This window comes from Bradysia coprophila, unplaced genomic scaffold (genome assembly GCF_014529535.1).
Source record: "Bradysia coprophila strain Holo2 unplaced genomic scaffold, BU_Bcop_v1 contig_350, whole genome shotgun sequence".
Lineage (NCBI taxonomy): Eukaryota > Metazoa > Arthropoda > Insecta > Diptera > Sciaridae > Bradysia > Bradysia coprophila.
Genome location: NW_023503608.1, coordinates 9,691,628 through 9,717,944, shown reverse-complemented (window position 1 = coordinate 9,717,944; position 26,317 = coordinate 9,691,628). Strand labels below are relative to the sequence as shown.

Here is a 26,317-nt window from a genome sequence, read left to right as displayed (position 1 = left end):
CCCAATGGCAAAGACATTTGTTATCGACAACAATAAACGATGAGCTCTGACTAGCATTCCACTTATATATTAAAATTTATAGTAAAGCTATAGAAGTACTAGATTTGATCGAAACACTAAGTGCCACTTGAAACAAAAGAGCGATTGCCGTTTATGAAAGCAAACATGTTGAATATTCGTTGAAGATCGTTAATTGAAATACGTAATAAATCTAACTATTTAAACTACTTTCCAATTTCCTTTTAAAAATTCGTTACCAAAAGTTGGTTGAGGTTAGAACTGAGCGCCGAAACAAGATTTTCGTAGTAAAAGTCATTGGTGATTTAAACAACTAGTTTTTATTCATAACGTCGATAAACATTCAGATCTTTCTTTCAATAAATTGTGTTTCTTTTCACCCTAAGCAAAAGAAAAATGAAATGAAATTCAAGACTGCTTCTTATTTTTGTTGTTAATGAAACAGGTACGTTTGTCGTTCAGTACGTTAAACAAAACAAAAAAAGGTGAGACATTAAATGATTCGGTAACAATAAATGTTCGTTCGATATGAAAGTAGAAAAAAAAGAAAATATTACACCATCGATCCACCAAAAACCATCGGTGGCATTATTACACACAAATGTACATCAATCAATTCTTAGAGTCGCATCACCCGGTATTTGTCTATCGATTTACATAGGCAGCAGGTGAAAAATATGAGCAACAGTTCAATGATTCCGATGCCAATTGTGACCATTATGATGAGATTTCTATTGGACAGTATCCATGTTATAAGAGCCTCGTAACATCCCTGTAATAGAAAATGTTGTGTTAGATCGTATTTTCATTAGGAACCGATTTTGGTGCAGTGCTGGTTTGATGGAATCTTTTATCTGAATCACAAGCCATACAATTTGTTTGATTTTTGGTCATGCCTTGCGTTTCACAGCCACCCAAACATCATGTGAAAGACACAAGTCACCCCAACATTTTGTGCGAAACATTTCCATCACACCATCACCAGCATCACTCACCTGTTTGTAAAAACTATTCGTCTCCGATGGTGATGTTGTGCAAGTATCGTCTCTTGGCCGGCTCACTCCATCCCGGATCACTTGATGACAACAAGCCTCCGGTATGGTTTTATTGCCACGGTTTAAATTCCAGCTGTCCGATTTGCTGAAGTCGGTATAGTCATTCACTCCGCAACATTTCATTTCGACCATCAAATGGTTCCACATTAAACTGACTGCATCGGTTCGTTGTGAGGTCGAGTAGTATCGAGTAATGGTCGACTGTAGAAATTCTTTCGTTTCAACGCGAGCCTAAAATTGATTGGTTTGTTTGGCTTAGCGAGAAGTTGGATTGTAATTTCATTTTTTATTTTGTACAATTACCTTGTCTCGGTACGCTGCAGCTAGACCACCGAGAACGATCTGCGCGACAATGATTAGGATCATCAAAATGGCGTACTAAAACGAGATAAGACAAATTAGATTCTCAAGTCGACAATCAGCTAAGATAGCTAGATAAGTTACATCAAAATTTCGTAAATCTCGAAAGCATAAACAGAACTGACTACGAATTTTGTGAGTGCAGATTGTAATTAATGCGTTTGAAATTGCAGCTTTTAATACGATAATTTTGCACAGTTGTATTAAGCAGCATCAAGACATTCTTAAATAGATGCAGAGATCTCGAAGAGTGTATGTTGTTGATAAAGTTGTTGCGCAACCTCCTAATATGCCACATATAATTTAGTATTCCTGTTTCACAGGAGTTCTTTTTATCATCCATAGTCGAGGTGTACACAAGAGTATAATATCGCTGTGGTCAACCAACAGAATCGAGACGAAGGAACCATTCCCCCAACTATGTCTGCTCCAACTCTAACAACCAACGATGGTCTCGTTGAAGTAACTAACGCATAATGAAACCTGACCAGCGTTGATCAATATCTATTAGAATGTATCCTACACCTAATGCATATGGATTATTGTTTACTATGTAACGCGTTAAGTACTTCTTATTGTAGGTAAATCTAAACTAGCTAAACGTTGCCATTTAGAAATCATTATTTTCGAACAAAGGTTGATTGTTTAGCCATCAGTCACGTTTTAACTTTATTTTTATTGCATCTCATCTCAATTTATTATTCTACACTTTTCGATACTTCGGATACAAATATTTCTTGGTGGGTTTTATGCTCGGAGATGTTGAAACAGCCTCATTTCATTGCATTATAAATATTCGCTTTCAATGCGTTGCTAATGGGTCTACATTGAAATGTTTAGGTGTTTTTCTTGTAAGTTCGGTTTTTTTTTTGTATTTCTCTCTCGCTTTTTTGCTTTATTTGATTATGATGATGATGAATGATAATCGACGATCAGTGAGTGAGTGGAACATTAGTTTTTCAATATTTCATATGAGATACAGTTAGTAATGGATGTTGTCTGGAAAAAGGTGTTTATTGTACAAGATTAATGGAAATATGAATTTTAAAGGCAGTTATAGGACAGATGAATACATCAAAGAACTGAAAATTGTGAAAATGTAATTTGTGTTGATTGGGGAGAGTTTGTTTGAAGCGTTCAAATGATTTAGGTAATTTAGCGTAGCTGATGTCACTAAAAACGGTCTATTTTCTTGTTGAACGAAAAGTAAAGAAAAGGCACGGTATAAATTGCACTCTCTCGCGAAGCGAGAATGTTCAAGTTTCAAGTTTACTATTATTAGTTTTGCAACGAATTGAAGAGAGTAGATTAAGTCCTTGTTTGGAAGTAAGTAAAAAGATGGCATTCAAAATAAGTTAAGTTGGGATGAAGAACGAAGTGCAGCAGTGTCAAGATCGACGACTTAAAGTCTGTAGGTCCTGGGTTCAAATCTCGTCAGATAAATTAGATAAATATTTCCAATACTCTCTTTAGGAACGTAACTATATTCAATAAGGAGGTAAAAATGCAATACAGCCTTTGCATTTTAAAAGTAAAATTAGAAATTAGTCAATAGTGCTTGATTCTACGAACAAAGAAATTAGGTGGCATTTTGACAAAGTCAAAACGAAGTTTGTTTGCTTGAGAGAGTATTTATATTTCTCGTCTCACAACATCTGACAATTTTTTTGGATTTTGAACGAGGGTCTCGAAATATTTAAACGTAAATCACTTCAGGACCTAGTGATTTGTAGTTGAGTGGAGGTAATTCCATAGAAAATTAAATTTTTATTCCAAATAAAAGATTAAGATCTAGGTCCATATTGTATCTATGAATATGTAATCTGCAACCAAACCACGACATAAGGAATTTTGTGGCCATTTTCGTATGTAACAAATGGCAAGGTCTAAATTGCACTTTGTTTTAATCGTATGGCGACAAAAAACATATTTTTCTGAGAGTCAAATGTGAAATGTAAGTCTTTCCCCCAGCTATAGTCGGTCTACACAGCCATGTTATACGCATATGAGTGTTGTTTTAATTCGTTTCCGGTGTATCAAATTGAATCATTTTTTTATTATAATTCTCTGTACGTAAAATACACCAAGTGATTTTTAATTATTTTTCGTTACAAAAAATTGTAAGGTTAATTGAAACACTTGTATGATCTGATCGTATTCGCGGATAATATTACAACACTTCCATATAATATCCGAAAAGCAAAACAAAAATTTCTAATTTTTTTACTGAAACAAAAGAATTCAAATCATTTTCATAAATTCAGTTGAACTCTGTGTGATGACTGGGTGTTTCTTTTTCGATTTAAATTACAGCTGCTTGTTCAATTAAAGCCAACGCATTGTTAAAACAAACTCTACGTAGTACGTACGAAAGGGCACAAAGCAAAAATGGTGCCGACGTTGAGAAATTATTCAACAGTTGAATTTCGAAAGAGATTCACTGTTTAATGGAACAACGAGTCTGGATAGAGAAACGTCCCGATAAGGCTCGCTAAATATTCACTCTGTTTATTTAGAGAATTTCAAATTTGTAATTTAGACCCAAAGTTATTATCAGACGCTATTTCCCGAACTAATTTCGAGTTGTTAATTAATCGAATTGTTAATAATTCGAAGAAGAACAAAATCTTAGCAATATTCTGGGAATCAGCCAAGGAAGTAAAAAGTGTAATTACGAACTGATCCCGCCAGCAATAAATCAAATTTTACTAACAATCACGTAACAATCAAAACAATTGCAATTTCATTCATAAGCCATATTGTTAAGTGACTGTACAACAATGTTCAGCTAATTAATGATCAGAACTCCGTGGAGAGAGAGTGATTTTGATACACTTCGGTGATTTTTTTTATAAACAAAATTGGAATTTTTTATACGTTAATATGCGCACAAGTAGTTGCTGTTATAGATTTTCTTGCGTTACATCATTCGCGCAGACATTATAAATCTGGGATGTTAAACAATATTTAAAAAAAGTTAAACTTTCGATTTTCCAGTATTATGTAGATGATGATTTTTACTGTATTTCGGTTCGAATTTCGTATAGAAACAAGTTTTTAATTACAATCATCTTTAAGTCAGAATAATGAATTTAACAGAAGAGAACTCTTAATTTATTTTTTAATTAATCTTAATTTTGTATCTTTAGATTCAAACATTTCTAATTCGACTGTCTTTCGACCGCATTTACAATATGCGACAAACACTTAATCACCAATTTGATTTTTTTCCTTCATTAATTTCCAATTTCAGTGATTTTAGCACCGAAACATTTTAAAAACAAATAAAGCCAAATGTGTGAACAAATATTAAAATCAAATACTCTATCGAGGTTCAAAAAAACTAACATTAGTTATTGACGCCAAAAGCAATCTTCGTTTTGTTGACTCTGGATTCTCTATTTTTCGTATTAATCGATGAAGGTTTCATCTTGCTAATTATACAGTTTCAAATTTCCTGCACTAAAATTTTTGTGGCGTACGTCTAAAACATTGCAAAAAAAGTTTACTTTTTGGAAAATATTCACCCTCGTGGCACTTTGGAACTTGAATTAGTCTTTTTTAGAAGTCGGCTAGTTATCGACAGCAAAAATCAAAAGATAAATTCTGGTAGCGTTGTATTGCTGGGGTGATATGCCAATTGGCATATCAACGCTACAACGCTACCAGAATTATGATAACACATGCCAGCAATACAACAACCTGTTAATCAAAAGATAAACGTTGAAGCCTTGTGAACGTGATATCATTTATAGAAAAATGTTTAATAAAACTATTGAAGCAAATGATTTTGTGTCGAACGTCAGAGCCAAGGTCACGTCATACTTTCAAAGATGTCACAGATTTTATAATGATTATATCGTGATATGCTTCCCGCACGGCTCGTCGTTTGTTAAAATTTAATAAGCGAAATTAGGAGCGCCACAAACGAAAGTATTTTTCTTATTGGAGAGAACCTTCCTTCATTGATTAACATTGACGTTTTTTACAGTAAAATTCTGTATAATTCATAAACCAAAACTAAATAACAATAGCCTAAAAGCTATTCCAACTTTAATTGCTGTCTTAAGAATATGGATAAAATTTCCAATTCTTCCAACATTTTGTTTAAGCTCGGAATCGGTCGACTGAGGTCGAAAAGTGGACTCTACCTGAAACACCAAACAAATCAACCCTCATCTGAATTGAATTTCTGAAAGATGTCAGTTTTCAGCTTGACCTGAAATTTTAATATTTCATGTGTTCATGTCAGTCCGGTTTCAGGCAGGTCTGACCTGATCACTCACTATATTCAGGTTTCAGATCAATTCAGGTCAGGTGAATTTTTTTAGAATCAGGTTTCAGGTCCAGGTCATAGCAGGTTATAGGTAAATCCCTTTCAGATTCAGTTAAACCTAACTTTTTTTTTTCTTTTTAACAAATAACACCTTTCAATAAGTTTCTCCATAAATTTAAACGAAATCATTACTAGTCTCCTGACTTGAATAAATTATAGGGATGTATGGCAATCACCTGTTCACACAGTTAATAACAGGCAACTTGCCGTCATGACTATGTGTAATTTATTCAATTGAACGTCAAAAGTGATACTTTTGTGCATTACTTGACAACTTTCAAAATTGCTATCTATCATGATTGTTGGCAGCGTTAGCCGACGTGCGTCTACATTATTCTAAAATCCATATCATTTTAGTCTGAGCCGGCAGAGAAAATTTATTAAAATATTTCATGGTGATCTGCCGCCCATTAACAAGTGCAGCAAGTGCGATAGGTTCACTATCTAATTAAAATAAAGAGCCCCTTGAGGTTGAAACACACTTTCGTCTTTGAGAGACTTTTTTTATAAAATTGTAAAAAGTTATCACATCTAATAACTGATATTCTAAGTCGCTACATTATTTCGAAGTCAATGTTTATCACATTGAACAAATAAAATGTTCGAAGTAGCAATATTATCTCGAATCCGTAACTGAAGGCATCAAATAAGCAATATTAACAATTTTTACTGTAACGAAACTTCGCTTAATTATAATATATAAAGCAGTGCATTCAGTTTTGATACTTTTTTATTTTTTGTTAAAAATCTCAGGTCGATTACGTGAACTCTGAAAGCAAAGAAAAAACTTTCATTTGTTTGCAATTCGACCACAATAATTCTTCACATTTTGCCAATATAATATGTACTTTAAAGAGCTTGTCAATTTCTCTACATTTAAAATATCGTGAAAACACTTGTTCAAAGAAATTTATGTATACAATAATATCTCACCGATCGAGACCGTGTTCGTTTTGTTAAGTTGCGGAAAAAACTCTTATTTTACATTCACGTAGCCACGCAAAAAAGACCGATTTGTTTCATTTTCATAAAAATTCGAACTTTCGATTATTATTTTACTTACAATGAAATTTAAGAAAAATAAAAGAATTTTAAATTGTTTATGTAATTCAATAGATATGTTGGATGGTGAACACATATAGGAGATGTGTGTACAAGTTATCGTTGGTTACACCAGTTGATTAGATTTTCTGTTATATTTCGTTCAACCTTAGCCAAATTATAGCTTTTTCTACTCGTTTTTCTATCGGTTTCCGCTTTAAGTGAATCGAACTACCTCAGTGAAGGCTGAGAAAGACTCGGACGGAGAGAATATTTCATTTAAGATAAGAAATGCTAAAAAATTTAAAAAAAGAAACATTTTACAAAACTTTTGAGTTTAAAATGGAGTGGTAACGGAGACCCAGCAGAGACATTGTAATTTCGAAGATAACAGTTAATAATTTGAATTTTGATCGTAGACAGGTCCAGGGTAACCTGCGATGTCGAATTTCGAGCCAACACTACACACAAAAATCAGGCATAACAACCTTTTGTGACTTTTTTTGAAAAAGCTTTTAGTCTTGGATAAATAAGTGCGTCCAATGTATTTTCTTTAGAAAAGGCTAGTCGTTCGTTGTCGCAGAAACTACGACAAACGAAAGCTATGGTGTTCTTTTATAAGAAAATGTTTGTTAAAACGAATGAAGTACAAGATTTTGCTTCTTACATAGTAAGCAATACTTTAAATAAAAGAAGTAAAAGATTTTATGATTGCAGTTAAATCTGTTACTCACAAACCCAAAATGATGACAATAGAATGGTAAACACAAATGGACAAAAGATACCACACAACCCATTCATAGCATGCTGAACGACTAAAAGTTTGTTGACACTAAACGCTATTTGCTTATGAATGCACGGCATCCACATCCCATAAAACGGTAAGATCTAAATAGTATGCTCGATTTCACGTATATATACACACGTAGGATGTGATAGAAAAAAAAAACAATAATTAGACAAACAATGCCATAACTTACCGTTGTTAGCATACATTGGCTCTCTCTAATGGCACCACAATAGCCTAAGAAACTTAGGAAAAACATCAATGCACCACAAGCTATCAAAACATATGCCATTTGTTCGATAACGGCCGGTTGTGTAAATTGCTGCAAAGGAAAATAAACAAAAATTTTCGTTTTAGTTATAATTCATTTGTTGGAAGAAAGTAATACGCCGATATGTATTTTATGTCTTATTCATAAGTGCAGTGTAATGTGCATGATGCATTTTATATTATACAAACATTCACATTGTACAATGTACAGCACACCATACACACAGCGCATATATCTGAATTTAAAATGAGAAATCTTTGAACACTCAGTCTCAAAGGGCATGGTATGGTGAATGGGTAAAAAAGGTTTCCCACTTTTTATTTTAAAATATGCAAAACATTAATGTGAAAACATACTGGCCTCTTGTTTAGATTATCATTGTCTTGTTCAGCAATTATATATCTTGCTACATTATGTATTATATTTCCAGTGCTTTCCAACATAAAATGACCCCAAGCAATTTAAATTTCATTTTATATCAAAAAGTCAAAAGACAAATAATTTGAACGAAACATTTATTCCATTTATGATTTTATATATTTGTCAGTCTGTTGTTCGAAGAAAAGAATTGAAGAGCAACAAAAAAAAAGATCGTCAAAAGTCTCTTCAGAGTCAGTTTTGTGATGAGTGAATTTCGTTTTATATCAATTGACTTCTTTGAATGCGGACACATACCATTGCATCTTTGCCTAATGTACAAGAAAAAACATATAATTGGAATTATAAGTCATTCATAACGTTAATCATCTCAAGTGCTTAACCTTTTGCTGATATTATATTAACACAAAGTCGTTATATATGATGTGTATAAATGAGCGTGTGCTTGGAAATGATTTTCTTTTTATTTTGAATAAATAATTTTTTTTCTTACTCATATAGAATCTGTGTCATCTTTATTGTGGATTCAGAATGCGTGCGATACTGATATTCATGTTTACTGTTCATAAATATGCGTTTAGGGCTGTCTGCAGTGAAAGCTTGAATTGAATAGTCGTAGATGACGGTTATATGAGGAATGCAACGATGTCTGCCACATATTGGTTGGTTGGTTTATTTAGTAATTTAATTGCATTTCTTAGCCTAGATACTTTGGCTTCAAGCCTTTTTTCTGAGTCTTAGCAAGGTATATTGAAACTTTCACGTCGACAATTTCATTCGTTTGATATTCATATTGAACCCTTTAGTGTACACTGGGAAGATATTTCCCATTCTGGCATCATCTGCATCTTCGGTGCATCATCATTGCATCATCCAATGATGCCTGCATCATCGGGTATTAAAAAGATTGCATAATCTATATCTACGATATCGCTGTACATAGTCAAACTACCATACAGTCGCTACCATACACGATAAAACGTAAAATCTAATCATATACGAAAGGGTTAACAGAATTTTCTGAGTCAGAGTCTCGTTCGTTTTTCAAGTGCTTATGCTTTCGCGTTAAGTGCTTAACTCGTAGCACATGAAAACAGTTAAAGTTCAGATTGAAATCAAATTTGTATCGTTAATTTAACAAAATTCAAGTGCACCGCTTCAAGGTACAAACAAAACACAATTAAATCTATAAGATCATAGAGCTACACTAAACTGTCTCACTCTCTGGAAACAACTGTTTTTGGTTTTGTAGTTGACAGAGTTAGATTTTGCTTTCATCCTCATAACCCTGAAGCAGAAACTATTTGAAATAATATCTATGACGAGGCTGCTCGTCAATTTATTAAGAGACCACCGTTGAAACAGGTTGGCGTCCCTCTATAAATGAAGTTCTACATACTACATACTACATACTGAAATTCAGTAAACATTCAATATTCCGAAGGTACAAAACTTTATGAACATTTCGTCTCTTACTTGCTACCCGTGAAAATTTACTGAAGATGGTTAGACCACGCTAACCTCTGACCGCCACTGTATCCGGAGATCGAAACAGCATTTCATCTCCACTTTCGCTTCACGCGATCCATGGGAAAGGGAAGAGCAATTATGCTCTGTTTGTTTGTTCTGGTGTATTCGTTTGAACTTGATTTTTTCTGCGTATTAGATAACACCACCCCTGGAATTAGTGTGTTTTCCAGGTAAAATAAAGTTTTGTACCTTCGGAATATTGAACCGTCAAAATTCTTTATGATATTCTGAAATCGGTCAATTGATTATTGATGGGAGTTTCCGACGAAGGATGCACAGTAAAGGATCGGTGAAAGCTCCCTTGACTCATCTATCGCATGTCCATGCCAGCTATGCCCACACGCTCAGTTAATTTATTAACAGAATCTCATAAAAATTACGTCTGTCTCATTTTCCTAGTGAAACTTGAGTCATACTTCATACAAACAAAACATTTTAACGTGGAAACCGAAAGTGATGATGTTAACACGGTCATTCATTAAATATTTTCAAAAATAATTGTACTACAAATGTTTACACAAATGTGCTACTCTTGCAGTTACCGTTCAAATATTTAATTAACCGAATCGTTTGACCATTCTGTCTTAACATCCGCTGAAGTAATATTTCGTCATTCTATTCACACTTCGACCAACGAATTAAAAAAAAGTTTTTAATTAAAATTTTTATCGAGCAAGAGTTTTAGTTGTTTGGCTTTTTCTTGCCTTCTTTGTAAAGTAAAAAAAAACAAATTTTAATGTGGACCTCTGCACTATTTCAATGTGACAAAATGTATATTAAAGAATGCTGACAACGTTACTGAAACATGCAATCTGCAAAAATCGGTTTTCAGATGACAATATATTCGGTAAATTATCCGTAAACGTATGGTTTTGTAATTGTACCAATGCGTGATTGCCAAATGGAAACGTTGTCGAAATGTTCAACATTGAGCACTAATAAGAAAATAATTCAAAAGCGACTGGGTCTGATGGATCACTTGATTTAACCCACATTAGTTGTTCATAAATTAAATGGATATACGCTACACATAATACAGCCCGGCACAGGTTGTAATTAAATTTCAATATGCAATTCGATTTTGAATTTAATTACCTTGACTATTGCATCATTGTGCAGGCAGTATATGTACATGACTTAATCAAAATTACTTCACGTAAGGCTACACCTTTAATTGGAAAATAGTTTCTGTTTTTCCTATCACCTCTGTAGTTCAGCATTTGTTTTCTTTTCTTTTTCGTTTGTTTGAGCAAAATCAAAACAATTGAACGCAATTGATTAAAATCTTGAACTACGAATCGGCTTTGTGCTGTAGTGAAATCAAGACCGATGTGTACGTATGCAAATAGGTTTATCGTTTATGGATCATTTTTCGACCTTGAAATAATTTTTATTTATGAAACGTTACCTGGTGCGATACGTGGGAGCATTGAAGTTATTGTTCTGAATTCTATATTGGTACGTTACAGAACGTGATCGTGATCGGTAATGAAACCTTTTTAGGTTCTTGTTTGTTTGATGTAATTATTGCTAACAGATTTGACTACGTATTTAACAAGACTCGAGTCTTCCAGAAAATGCATCTTACAGACTTACGTCACAGCTAGCTTCGTGGGTATGGAGACAGCATTGGTATAACGTCTGAGTGCTAAAATAGGTCTTATTGGAAAAGTTAGACGTCTTAGACACTGCTCCACAGTTTTATACTTAATGATCGGCAAGAAGTCGAGCATACTTCATTATGGAGAGTTATTCATCTGTTATCGACTACGTCGACCAAAAAAATTATTGCTCTGTCGTTAGCGCTACCTTATTTCAGGCATGTTCAATAAAAAATATCATCAATCGATGATAAAATTTCCAAAGAATCGATACAATAGAATGTTTTATCGACAAACGATAAATATCGACTGATAATCGAATTATCAGTCAATTTTTATCGATTTATCAGTCGATGGTTGTCGATTATCAATCAATATTTATATTACCAAGTCGATATTTATCGATTATCGATAAAATATTCGATTGATTTTTTTTTAAATATCGATAATAGATTCTAATCAAATAATCGATAATATCAATCGAATCAATTATCGAACATGCCACAAATAAACTGCACGTTTTCACAAATATTTCGCATCAACATCAACAGAAGTAGATACCTGGTTTTAATGCAAGGTTTTGTGCGTTAAAACATATTAGAAACTGGGCATAAAAAACAAATTAAGAAACATTTACAGCGAGTTGAGTCTTTTCCCATATTGTTTAACACAGAACCAGAGCCAAACTGTCTCCCTGACGAACTATCGGGCGATCTCTGAAGTTTCAGCCAAAACTATTTTTACCGGCCACCGGCTGCATGAAATACCGCCAATACAGCCAGTCCGGGCTTACCGATAACCTACCCGAAATCGAAACTTTCTATACTCCAAAATTACTTCTATCACAGGATGTGTTTCAAAAGTCGTTCGTGCAAAAAAAACCTTTCTTTTAGTTCCATTGGTTCACGTTACGTGCATCTATAACAGTAAATCACGCTATAAGTGCGCAGGCACTTTAAAACTAGCTTAGGGTAAGATTTGAGTTCTAAAGCTGTGTTACAACATATTGTGATCAAAAATAGTTTCGGAATTTATTTAGAAAAATGGATTTTTCTACTGGAACTTTCAGTCTGAAAGGGACAACAGTTTCTAATACAAAGCAATTATTTTGTTACAAAAATTGTGTTAACTCAACTAAAATCACTGCAGACTCACTTTCAAGACCGAATCGATTTTTATAGCCAACAATTTAATTGATTGCTTCTTATAACAACAAACAATCTCAAGTGATTTTCGAGGTAATTTCTATTTTTATTAAGCCACGAACTTATTACCTTGTTACAATGTACAATACAGAACAGCATAATGTACGGAGAAGAGCATACAATTTTGTGTCTTATAGAGATGTGGGCCAAACATATTTTTTCGAATTATTTTTTTTTAACAATGATAATTTGTAGCGTTGTAGGTACAATGACCTGCAATGAGTAACAATGTCGAATTCTTTTGTTTCAATTTTTTTAGCTTAACGAGTGGAGACATGGTTTTGTTTCATTATGTTCTTGGTAGGGTTTTATATGTTGGCAAAATATCACCGTGATACGGTCGACCAAACATGAATTCATCTTTTTTTTTTGAAGAAAAGACATTGATGGAAATATTTTGTGTAACATACAGAGAGTCGCTGCGATCAATTTAGGTTAAGTTTTTGATACAAATATTCATGTTTGGACTTGGGAAAGATACATTTTCAACCAGGAAAAATTTTCTTAATCCTATGTTAAGGCGAATGAAGTAAAAGATTTTGAATCAAATGTTTGATACGTTATGCAAGTAGGTTTAATGATAATATCGCATTACCTATAGACATCTGTTATCGACAATGCTGAAAAAGTAAGAGGTGAACTCTGGCTAGCGTTTTCTTATAAAGCAAAAGTTTTGTAAATCGAAAATTTTGCATCAAATACTAAACGAAACAAAACAAAAGACGTGGCAGATTTTAAGGGCCCTATCGCAGAGTTTGTACAAGTATACAAGTTGAATAGTTACAAACGAAATTACTTGAACAACCTGAAATCCGATAGTACATTACAATTACAACACTCATCTTCATTGCTTGTCACAATTCATTTGTGAACATTTTAGGTTTATACGCATGTTTAAAGCTCGTATCCACAAAATGTAATTGAAATACAAGTCACATTTTTAATCACCTCGAGCAAAATTGAAGGTTAAGTCACGTATTTGAAGCATAACAACCGCTTTATTCGTTAAATAGAAAAAAAGACCCTAATCGGTATTCCTCTGCCATTCGAATTCCAATCACAAAAATTTCTCTTCATTGTGAAACGATGCACCAGAAATAAATTTATTGTCCGCATAAGTAAGTGGAATTTCGGTAACATAAAATTTTCTAGTTCGAAAGTAAACTTACATCAACAAATTCATCCATCCAACCAATGACAACGCAACGGTACGGTACATTTTAAATCATTGTTGACAGTCAAAAAAATGTCGTTTTTAAATGTACACCTTTTTCTTTGCGCAAATAAACTTTTAATTAAAATTTCAATAGAAAGTGAAGTGCATTTAAAATGCGTAAATATTTTCCGAATAAATAACAATTTACGAACAAGGTCATGCATAGCAACTGTTGATGGTAGTTAAATGGACTTGAAATGGACTCGAAATTAGACAATGAGACGTTTTTGCGAAAATCAAACAAAATCTTTCAAATAAAGCATGCACCTTTTACCACCTAATTTTTTAAACAAAACATTTTGTCTACAACCATTTTTTTGTCAATAATTTATGTTTTGTTCAATAAGTCAATGCACGATGAGCCGCCACATAATGTAGTCATTGACTCCATAATTTTGAGGAAATAAATAACTACTCCATGTTGAACCTTTGAATTATTGACACGCTGACCATTGTCGATGTTGAAAGTCATTATAAACATGGAAAATATTTTTCATTAAATCCATTGCATGACTGCAATAAAAATCACGTAAAGATAAAAAACAACTGAAATTACAGTGCCCTAGGTATACCGATTCACATTTCAATAAAATGAAATTTTGAATTGATTTCTATCAAAGAATCGGTTCGAGTAAGTAATTCTATTAACTGAGTCAGTAATGTTATCACAAAAGAACAAATCAATTTTACTTAATACATAAAGTTTTCGCCAAATTAATGTCGCTTCGGTTAATTGTACGTTTCAGAGATACTCGAATCTTAACACTATTTTATGCAATTGTCGAATGTCTTACCTCCAAATTTTCATTTTCTACCATTTTAAGTAGAGCAATGAATGATGACTTATCAGCCGCCACCCATATTCCAACACTCAGCACTATGGTTCCTAATATCTGAAAAGAAATTTAGCATTAAATTAGCATTGGGTAATGGTTGGTTGCAGTCTCTAACGACTAACGATATAGGCAGCCTAGCTTATGTTATTACCTCACACTTTATTATCATAATTATTCAATTGATTTAGTGTGAGACAGATGTTGTAGATATTTCGCGAACATTTATGTCATCTTGACCGCGTTTTATAAGATTTGGCATAATCTTACCTTTTCCTAACATCATATAAAAAGTCTGAGATTAAAAAAATTTAATGCAATCTGTTTGAGTATACGTTTCATCTATTGATGTTTTTTAATTTATGCAAATTAAGTTTGCAAAAAAAGATGATTTATATCTACGTAGCTCACCTCGAGGCTTTATTGCACTTGTGCTTAACTTATTTAGTAGGAAAAAAAAATAAAAGAAACCTGCTGTCGTATAGGATTTATAACTATACCACGCTTCAAAGATTAATTTAAAGATTTACAAGCTCCGCCAAAATAAGGTTACTTTTGCGTCATTTTGTGGAAAGATACGAACAACAGGATGATAGATTGAGATGTTTTCTTCGACACTTACTCTTGTATGTTGTTTGGGTTAACATCTCTAAAACAACAATCATATCACCAAATTTATATTTAAACAAAATCTTGTACTTCTTTAGTTTAACCGCACTGTGCTATGTATGAGAGAAGTTACCCTTTCGGAAACCTGTTATCGGCATCGATGACAACAATAAGCGATGACCTCAGGTTAATGTGACCTCATACATTGAAATACATGTAAAGGCGAATGAAATAAAAAGTTAGGTAACAAACACTGTGACTTTACAACTTAACAATTTAAGTAATAGATTTCTTGATTTTTTGCAATTTGTTGTATGGTCTACTTTATGATGTCGTGGAAGTAATATTGATCTCTCAAACAAAGATCGTACTAAGTTTATTGCGCTACTCCATCACTTAGCAAAAACACCGTTTAACTGCTTAAGTGTTGTAATATTTTCAATTGCTGATATTGACTCTAACTATCAATGAATCCAGTAATGAGTTCCAATGTATTGATATATCTTTCAATGAATTCTCTACACTATAATGATCGATTCGTTTCAAAATCTAACAAATTTTATTTTATAAAACTTACAAAAAATGTAAAGTTGAAAATGCATAGCAAATACTTTGCAATCGTTGATCCACAATCGACTGACATTATTGTAAATGATGGTATTCAAATGGGTTGTTGTTTAAATCTGCAAAAAAAGAGAAAAAAAAACAAATTATTTTAATGAACAGAAAAAAGCAGACATGATTTTCTACGTTGTTGATTGTTGGTCAATTTTCGTTACAGACTATTAGTCACACCATTGTTCGTTTCGTAGTTTGTGATATCAAAGTCTCATTGTATTGAATGCTGCGAGGACGGAAAAGAAAAATTTCAAATCGAAAACAAAAAAGACTTAAGAAAATGGATCGTTCCATGGCAATGTACGGAATGTCTATTTTATGCGTTGGAATAAAGGTAGCAAACCAGAGGTAATTATTGTCTTTAGAAAAATCTTGCATAAAGCTGTGTCACAGCGATGTAGTAACGAATAACATACCTACGGTAGGCAACCTATCACACTGACTTTAATTGCGACATGACTTTCTATTCAATAATTTATTATTAGAGGAAACAGCTGCAATTTTGTACTTAATATTTTCTTTCATTCTGCGACTGATTTAATAACTGTTATCTGGTGATGGTTGCTATTACATTAAAAATTAGTCAAACTCTCTTCGAATTTTGTTCAACGATTTACGATGACTTATAAGAAGATGAACGATCAGATTGATTATTAAATCTAATGAAATGTCACGCATTCAACCATAGCGAATTAGAATTGTTTTCATTTTAATTTAAATAAATATTGCCAACAATGCTAATCGGCAGTTATTGCCTGTTAGCAAAGTTTTGATTTGGTGAGTGTTTTTTTTTGGCTCTCAGTTAAGCGATCTTAAAGTAACGGCAAATCCTTTACGATCATTTAAGAAAGAAATTGCGAATTTTTCAAACGATGGGGTAGTGTTCAAATCCCGAATTTTGAGTTAAATGAGCTATAACTCACCTCTCTCGTTCTATTAGTAGAGACGTATAGTTGTTTGACAACATAGGTGTCCCTGGTAGATTTGTCTTAATTTTTATCGTATATCTGCGGTCATAAATGGTAGATTTTTTTTGAGGATTGTAGTGTTAGACCAGACATATTAGAATCACACAAGACAGCACATAGGCCGAACTCATGGTTGTACTAATTTCTATGGCTGTACAAAGTAAAATGTTTCTCTATATCAGAAACGAGCCATCAGAACAGTCGGAGCGTTTGCTGCGACTGAGCCCCGTACAAACCCGTATATCTATTGCGTACGTGACCCTAGTGCGTCTGTCACCCTACTTTGACCGTAAGCCTATTGCGCCGGTTAAAGTAGTTAAAGTTAAATTATTATGTAATGTGTACATCTTAGAAATTGCGCATAGCGCAATTACGAAGCCCCGTACGACGTTCCTTTCAAATAAAACAAAAATTTCAAATAGCCCTAAAATTTTAATTTATTGAGTATAAATACACATAGGGCCTAGTATCGGCCTCAGTCCGAGGATCCAAATTTAATTTTTTTTTCAACTACATTCTATTCGGCCTTTGATTACCAAATGAAACAAAAATTACGAAAAACGGATGAAATTTGCTCGAGTTATATGTAAAATACACATATAGCCCTAGTAGCGGCCTTAGTCCGAGGACCCAAATTTAATTTTTTTCAACAACATTCTATTCGGCCTTTGATTACCTTCCAAATGAAACAAAAATTACGAAAAACGGATGAAATTTGCTCGAGTTATATATAAAATACACATAGGGCCCTAGTAACGGCCTTAGTCCGAGGACCCAAATTTATTTTTTTTTCAACAACATTCTATTCGGTGTTCGATTATCTTTCAAATGAAACAAAAATTACGAAAAACGGATGAAATTTGCTCGAGTTATATGTAAAATACACATAGGGCCCTAGTAGCGGCCTTAGTCCAGGGACCCAAATTTATTTTTTTTTTCAACAACATTCTATTCGGTGTTCGATTATCTTTCAAATGAAACAAAAATTACGAAAAACGGATGAAACTTACTCGAGTTGTATGTAAAATACGCATAGGGCCCTAGTAGCGGCCTTAGTCCGAGGACCCAAATTTAATTTTTTTTCAACAACATTCTATTCGGCCTTTGATTACCTTCCAAATGACACAAAAATTACGAAAAACGAATGAAATTTACTCGAGTTCAATGTAAAATACACATAGGGCCCTAGTAGTGGCCTTAGTCCAAGGACCCAAATTTAATAATTTTTCAACAACTTTCTATTCGGCGTTCGATTACCTTCCAAATGAAACAAAAATTACGAAAAACGGACCCGAATATGCCCATCTTCGAACTTAGCCTCACTATTTTGACTATCTTTCAGGGAAAAAAAAATTTTTTGATATCGGATTTGATTTACTCAAGATATCGACGTGACGGACAGACAGACGGCCCAAATTTTTATTGCGGATTCGTCATCTATGAACATAGGCAAACACTTTGCCCTTACCGTCTGCTTCGAATTCCATCAATTACACACGGCATCGTAATCCTATAAGCCCCTTTGTACTTCGTACGGGGCTAAAAACAGATCTTCCGCTTTTTAGTGAATTTCTAAAATGTCAAGAGAAAATCTCCAACAAATTTTAGGCTGCTCGTCGACCACATTTATTTTTTTACGTTAAAGTTCCATGTCAGCCTTCCAACAACAATGTTCCCTTCATTTTAAGAAATTCGATTTTGGGTTACTTTGCTGCGGATTTTTAAAATTTTAATCAAATGATTTCGTGACTTTTGCTGCTGAATGGTGTTTGGAGTACCACTACCTAGCTCTTTAGTAGCACTGCGTATCAAAATCAACCTAAGAATAATAGTCGAAAATTTTCCCATAATCCACCTTCCAGCAGACACTTTGCATCAACATATGTGTATGACTTCATTATTTAATCAGTCACTTTTAAATTGTGAAAAATGTTGCTTCAACAACACGAAAAAAGGATATGTAGAGTCCCGTATCCTTATCAAAACATAAAATCACAACCAAAATAGCAGACTGTTATTAACAATAACCAATTCGTTAAGTTCATCTAACAATCAGAACTCATCACATGAAACACTGCGTTCGATCAGTGAATCAGAAGTATATTTTATCAGAAATAATGTAACCACATCCAACACTTTGCTGTCTGTGAGAATACTCTGTGTTCACGCACACGAATAAAACGGTACATGAGACAATATATAGCTTAATTTAATAAAAACATGTACAAGTGATCGGCGATCATAATAATACACATATGAATACATCGGAAATACAGAGATCACATTTCTGCATCGTCGATTTAACTGTGTTTGTGCGACACACCTGTTTCTGGCGTATATCATGGAAAATATGAATGACTTTGTCAACCACACGATTTTTTCATTTAAATTCAGATGGTTTCTGCTAGGTCAACAAAGTGACTATCGACAATTCCGGACGACCATATGTCATGAGATATCTATCGACAATGTGCCACTGTTTGGCTAATGAAGTAAAAGATTTCATTTAAATTCGAATAAAATTCGCAAAAAAAGAGAAGCGAGACCTCGATTATTAACTGGTGATATACTTGTCGTCTATCGAAGGTTAACTAGGTTCCATCTGTTGGGTGGGTCAGATCCCTTGACTGTCTGAACTTCTCGATAGCTTTTGTATTGGTAATGATTTATTCAACGAAATGTAATTTTGATGGTCACAAAAACATAATTAGAAGAAGAACTACAAGAACGGTCTTAATCTCTCATTACTAATTTAATTCTGTTTAGTTTCACTTCGAAACGTTGTCTATAAAATGCACCGCGGGTGCACACTTAAACTCGTGTGAACTGCGGCCCTCGCTTCGCTCTATAAAAATATATTGAAATAGTTAGACAAATTCGTTTAGCAACAGAAGCTGGATCGTTACAACAACATAATCTATCTTGGAAACTTGTCTCAGGTATTCCATTCTTCACCAAACAATTTTTTGTGAGAATAACTCCAGTTATCGTGTTAACAAAGGGCAGAAAACTGTTACATTTAACGTTTTAACATAGTGATCGTGTTACGTATGGTGTATTTTCTGTTGTAAGTAAGACCCATGACTAACAGTCGAGGGAATAAACACATTAATCAATCAAAACTAATCACACAGTCACATTAACGAATTTCGATTGGAGTGAAATTTGTCTTGGGGTATTAGTAATGTGGTGGAGACAAGATTTTCCAATTACCAATTTGTGTAGTAGATGACCTGATAAAACACTATAATAGGATTGGATAATCGAATAAGTATTATTGTTAATCGAGAGACGACAAATTATAGTCCATTTTCTTATGTAATGTAATGTATCGCTACAATGGCTTTAGCACCGAACCGGAGTGCATTGTGTGTTTTTTACCTTAAAATTAGGAAGCCTCTTTTGTACATTTTTCTCCTACTGAGATCAAATTCTATTTTCCTTTCGATCAATTCAAATGAAAGTGTGGAACAGGTATGGTCTATCGTTCGCCTGGAGGACATGCTAATTTGATTTGCGTATTCAAACACACCCATTTCAATACTATTATGACATAAATTATGATTACGTTTAAGATGAATTACCCGTTCTGCAATTTTTGATGAATTCATCTTTTTCTTGCAATCAGTTTGAATGTATGTCGTTTTTAATTGTATCAGAGGTAGTTCTTTTGTCGTCGTCGTAGTCAGCGAGATTATATGGAGCAACTTATTCTAAGACACTAGAAACGAAAACCAACTTCATCACACAACAGTATAAAAACGTGCTACCTCTGCTGTTAAATAATCGTATTCAAAGTAATCGATAAAAATAGGATGCTCTAGCTCTTATTTTTGTAGGTCAGTTGTAGTTTTTATAAAATTAGAACATTAAACTGTTCGTTGATTTTACTACAGTTCACGCAAACTAAACAGTCCAATCGACTATTTTACTTTTACCTTTGATAATAAAACAAAATCAACGAATTGGATGACTCAAACGTGCATGCATGTACACAACGATCTTAACGTTTATTCTATGAATAGCATCCTTGAATAGAAATCAACGTTTTAAGAGTTGTTAAAAGATCAGACGTTGATATCATCAATATATTCGATGATTGTTAAACTACTTCTCCTAACGATCGATGAATATATATGTTGATATGTAACCAGTATCAGTCTTTCGCAATTATAGTCAAACTTAAGCGTCATCCACGTTTTATCGTTTGTGTCTACAAAAGAAAAAAACAAACAAACTCGTTTTTAGAAAGAAGTCGGGTCTAGTGATTTCGGCAAAGGCCATTTTTAGAGTAATACCAATTTTCGTAGTATTGAAGTAACTTTGGTCGTAGGCGAAAAAAAAAACTGTAGATAACTTAAAGAAAGGTTAAATTATGATAATAGCTGGCAAGGTAGTTGCTTTTATTTACATAAGACAAAAGTTTACTGCTTAATGAAGTCAATTAGAAAGTGCGCAATAACTAGAGAGAACTTTTGATGAGCGTTAAAAATAATTTATTTTACCAATATTTTCATCAAATTGGTGCATATTTAATGATATAACGATAGATTGCGTGAAAATATATGTAAAAGGAGGAATTTTAATGGCCATCAAAAAAAAGTCCATCGACTATAATTTCCCCAAATTGAAAGCCGAAGTCGACCTAACATATCTGCCAATTACACAATTCGGCTATTCATTTATCATTTTCCTGTCATATACATTCATATGTTATCGATAACGGCGACAAAAATAATGTGTCTTCTTAACCTGTTCTTTTAGAACCTTGATTAAAAATACTTTGATCGATGGAAGTAATAGACCGATAATAATACTGGTCATATGCTTGCCGTCTGTATCAGGTTAAAAGTGTAGAAAGTAGGGTTCAAACATTTCAAAATCTTTTCTTACAGTTTCGAAGCATTTGTAACACTTTACACACCTAAAACACATTGACAATTGTGAACTATATACGCTCTGACAGTATTTTAGAAAGCATTCGTCTTTATTAGCCTAATTGGAAAGTAACTTGTAGAATTTATGACTCCAGACAACTTCACTCGAATTCGCTATGGAAAAAATGGCTTGAGAAAGTCGGTTCTTGCATATCAACGGTTGACCCTGCAAAGTGATCTATTGTCGAAGTATTGACAACGCTACCGTAAGGATGTTAATGAACTCTGCATTCCCAATTCAGTCTACACAAAGATAAAATATTTGGGAAAATATGGGTCCAACAAATATTTTTTTACCGAGCAATTCCATGTAATGCAATTATTTCCAGCCTAATCAAAATAAGAACGTTGTAACCCTTTGTATTTGATCGAAAAATAGCATCAACATCACCAATTGGCTATTCCTTCTATGTAAACCATGAAATGTGACATGTATGGCGCGTAGCCATACCAGACCCGACTACAGCACACACAACCGTTTATACCGATATTATGCGACAGGTTTTTTTTATTGTTTTTATTTTATTATACAAGATTTTGGTATTGCCTTTCGTTATTTAACTCTAGATTTGACTTAAATTGGTTATGTCTTACCTGTTGAGTGGAAAAAAAATTATTTTCTTTTCCTTGACAAAATATCCATTCGTTAATTGAGATGCGATTGTTAACACTAATTATTTTGCAATTACTACAATCGCCGCACTTTAACACTTTACGATCGAATTAACACTTTTGCTCATTCAATAAAAACTAATCCAACGTTTTTATTATTGAATGATGCACACAACACTCGATCATATAAATAAATTGTACCATAAAGGGCTAACACCAGACACAATAATTTTTTATTTCTTAAACAACGAAATCAAAATACACAAAAGTGTGAATTAATATTGAACAGCTCGAATTCATGGACAATAAATTAAAGCACTTTTTCCATACGCATCGATGCGTATATTACGATGATTTAAGAGAAGCTATTAAACGATTTTGTATCTAAACTCACGACAATTTTTTATTTTACAAAATTCAAAAACAGAATTTTTCGGGCTTTTTTTTCAAGAAAATGTGAGCACAAGTGCATTCGGCAAATTCTTTTCACAAACTGGAATTACTACTTTATATTACCAGCTAACGGAAACTAAAATTTACGCACACACAGTTGAGTGTTGTGTTTTGTCTTTATGTATATATGTATGTTATAGCGGGCTGGGAATTTAATGTGATTCAGTTTATATAAAAAAAATAGTTTCGTATTGATGTTTGGAGCTGTTAGTTTTACAATAAAAAAAATAGTTGAGCCAGAAACACATGAGCCATTTTGCGTTGCTGAAATTGAGTTCCAAACAACGATTTTATTTCGATAAAGAACATTATTATGAGCAAAAAATTATTCTAGACCATAACAAAGAAGTTTTTTTTTATAAAGCTGATTTTGTGTTCATAACATGTACAACCCGATGGAGAAGGGTCATTTGCCAAATGACGAAGGTCATTTCGTTTACATCTTTGCTAAATATCCCGATTGTTTTATACGTAAATTTTCGCAATTTCGACTGAATAAAAAGATGGCGCGCTGCACGCATGTCGACGAAGGTTTCTGACTTTGCTTATTTTCTTAATTTTTCACGATACTTTACTGAATTAAAAATTAATTATGCAAAATTTCCATGCATAATCAAGTGCATAATATAATGCCAAAATACCTCAAATAACTTTCGGCATCGAAATAAAATATAAAAATGTTTTGTTTGAAACTTAATTGAGCTACTTTTTCTATTGCTTAATATGATGCACGACAAATCGGATTACACTGGATCTCAAAAACTCAAAATTTGATGTCTCTAATCTTTCACAGATTTCAAGCATATCTTTACCTGTCTGAAACTTCCAAATTGAAATATTTACCTGTTTGAAACTTCCAAATTGAAGAGCCAAACCGAAGGAAAGGCCTGCTATTACTAGTCAAAATAAAAATTTGGAAGCAAGTAAGTACTGTATTTTAAGTGATTGAGCAAATGCATATTGTGTATGAACAAAATCTTCGTCTTCCATTGTTCAGAAAAAGTGCGACACAAAGAAGCTTAATGTTTGATGGTATGAAAATGTATAAGCGAGTTCCGACTCGGAACTTTCGATCGAAGTCAGGAAAAGAGAGAATGTAAAACATTTTAAAACTTATTGTGATCAATTTGTAAAGATGAATTATGATTAATTGTTTGTTGTAAACGATGTATATTGAGATTATGAATAGTTTTTATAACTAATGAAATAAATAAATTAATAAACCAACAATAGTTATTTACATGACGAGAAGTAAAAAGTTGAAAAATCCCGTTTTCGTGTGGAGTTTTTTGATCCGCACTGAGAATTACAGCTGACACGTATAAAGTGTGGTAAGGAAGTTATACACCAGACACGTATGCGTATTTATTCGCGACACGAATTTCCATACATAGTTCTTGTATAATATACGACGACTAAGGTAAGAAACATGCCACTCATATTTTATACAAGACGTACCACACTTTATACGCGTCAGACGTAATCCTTTTTCTCAGTGCGAGGCGAAATCGAGGTCAACAATCACACGAAAACGTGACCTTTTAAACCAATTCTCCTGTTTTCTTTAGTGATGTTTGCCACTTTCGAATTTCAAAAAGAAGCATTTCTAGCCAAAACTACTAAAGCTCCTAAAATAAAACTTCGAAAATCTCATTCAATTCCTAAGTCAGAATCAAGATCAATACAGTGAGTGGATGAGTAAAATATAGCATACGAAACTTCGCCTGCGGCGGATTGATTTTGCTAATTACTAATATAAGTCATTGATTTTAAATAACATTCTCAAAGATGAGTTCCGGATTGAGATACTGCCAATCCACATGATTTTTGTAAAATAATTTTCTTATAAAAACAATTTCGAACAGACTCACCATTTTTGAACTAAATCTTTTTTTTATTTAGTCCTATACATTTTCGGTCAGTATCGAAGTGATAGCTGAATCAAATTGTAAAATATGTTGGAAATCATTCTGGTCCTGAGCTATATTTGGAATTACCTTTTAAATTAGCTGTCACAATCACATGCTTTTAGTCTGTTTTTATCAAAGTTCTAATTTTTGTATGACGAGACGAACACCGTTAACTTTTGACTCGATCTGAAAATCAGATAATCCCTATTAACCGCCACTTGTTGACGCAATTTTTTTAAATAAAATTTTTCTTTTAACATTTTTGTTGATAAAACTTTCGCGTGCTTTCCTCATCAGCCGCCATTTGTGACGCATATCTTTTTGCGTGTCGAATCTTTAAGCGTCACCTACACCGATGTCAGTTCTTTTGTAAGTGGATAACAGGACTTGCGTCACACCTCCACTGTAAGTGGTTTTGGGCGATACACTGAAACGAAAGCTCCTAAACAACTCGTAACACGTAAGTATAAAAGCCTTCTAAACCTCCTAAAATAAAAGGATTTTTAAAGCGTGGGAGACCTGTATTTTGGGTACTTTAAGGAAACGTTTTTTTTGGAATTATTTACAGATATTCATTGTTAATAATTGGATGCGTGGTTATTATTTGAAATATTTTTTATTTTTATCTCCTGCAAGCTGATATTTCATACATTACGCGTTTCTGCATATAAACACAAACACATACATAACCACAGCCTATACGATTGGATAATTCACACATAACCCACCTAGGGTAAATTTACTTTCCATCTACATTTTTGAAAAAAAAAAATCGCCGAACGACGGAAGCGAACACGGGACCAGCAGCATATCAACCAAACATGCTGACCACTACGCCAACAAATCACATAACGCGATGCAATTGGTGTCGGTAGTGGTTCATTAGTCACTTCTACATCGATCAAATAATCAGAGTAGTCGGAATGATGTGATTTGAACGAAATGTTGAGGTGGATAGTATATGTGTGTGAGTAAGTAAATAAAGGATTCTCTGTATGATGTTTTTTTTGTTGTGAATGCGTTTTAAAACAACATGCTTAATTAATTAATTTTAAATCCAAATTTTTGTGGTTATTTCGCTAATGTATGAAATATCAGCTTGCAGGAGATAAAACATTGTTCTACCTTGGTGTATATTTCTCGAATCACTTCTTATGTACAATTGTATATACACTCGCTGGCGCTCGTTATATACAATTGTACATACGAAGTTATTCGAGAAATATACACCAAGGTAGAAAATGTACTATTATTGCATTCGCGGTGTGATTACCCGAAAAATTACTTATCTAGAGCGCTAATTCATACATTAATAGTTTGCTGTCAAAACAGTCATATGTTGTTGTCTCGTTTTCGCTCATGCAATAAAGCATTGTATTTCATATGGAGTAGGATTCTCGCTGTCGCTCGAGGATCCTACTCCATATGAAATAAAGTACTATTTCCGAGCGTTCGTAAAACAAACAGTTTTCGTCGTCAGGGAATGAAATATGAATGAAAAGCTTGCTAAGTGTAATCAGTTAGATCAGAAAATTATTGACAGAAAATCAAAACTCCCAAATGAGAAAAAATTAGGTGG

General features: G+C 33.4%; 1 protein-coding gene across 1 annotated transcript; it reads right to left on the bottom strand.

Annotated features, from left to right (window-relative positions):
• Window positions 1–319: 319 nt before the first annotated feature.
• LOC119080856 (tetraspanin-18) lies at window positions 320–22,874 on the bottom strand. The gene is made up of 7 exons (XM_037189431.1): window positions 22,358–22,874; window positions 15,818–15,923; window positions 14,593–14,691; window positions 7,791–7,919; window positions 1,377–1,451; window positions 1,014–1,304; window positions 320–790 (listed from the first exon to the last, which is right to left on the bottom strand). Exons 2-7 carry the CDS (start codon window positions 15,881–15,883, stop codon window positions 638–640), a joined length of 813 nt encoding a protein of 270 aa, XP_037045326.1. The 5' UTR covers window positions 15,884–15,923; window positions 22,358–22,874; the 3' UTR covers window positions 320–637.
• Window positions 22,875–26,317: the final 3,443 nt, after the last annotated feature.

Coding starts and splice junctions, on each gene's coding strand:
- LOC119080856 (XM_037189431.1), bottom strand. CDS start 15,883: ATGTCAGTCGATTGTGGATCAACGATTGCAAAGTATTTGCTATGCATT. Junction 7,920..14,592: donor TAGAAAATGAAAATTTGGAG/GTAAGACATTCG, acceptor TTTCCTTTGCAG/CAATTTACACAACCGGCCGT. Junction 1,305..1,376: donor CTGCAGCGTACCGAGACAAG/GTAATTGTACAA, acceptor AATCAATTTTAG/GCTCGCGTTGAAACGAAAGA.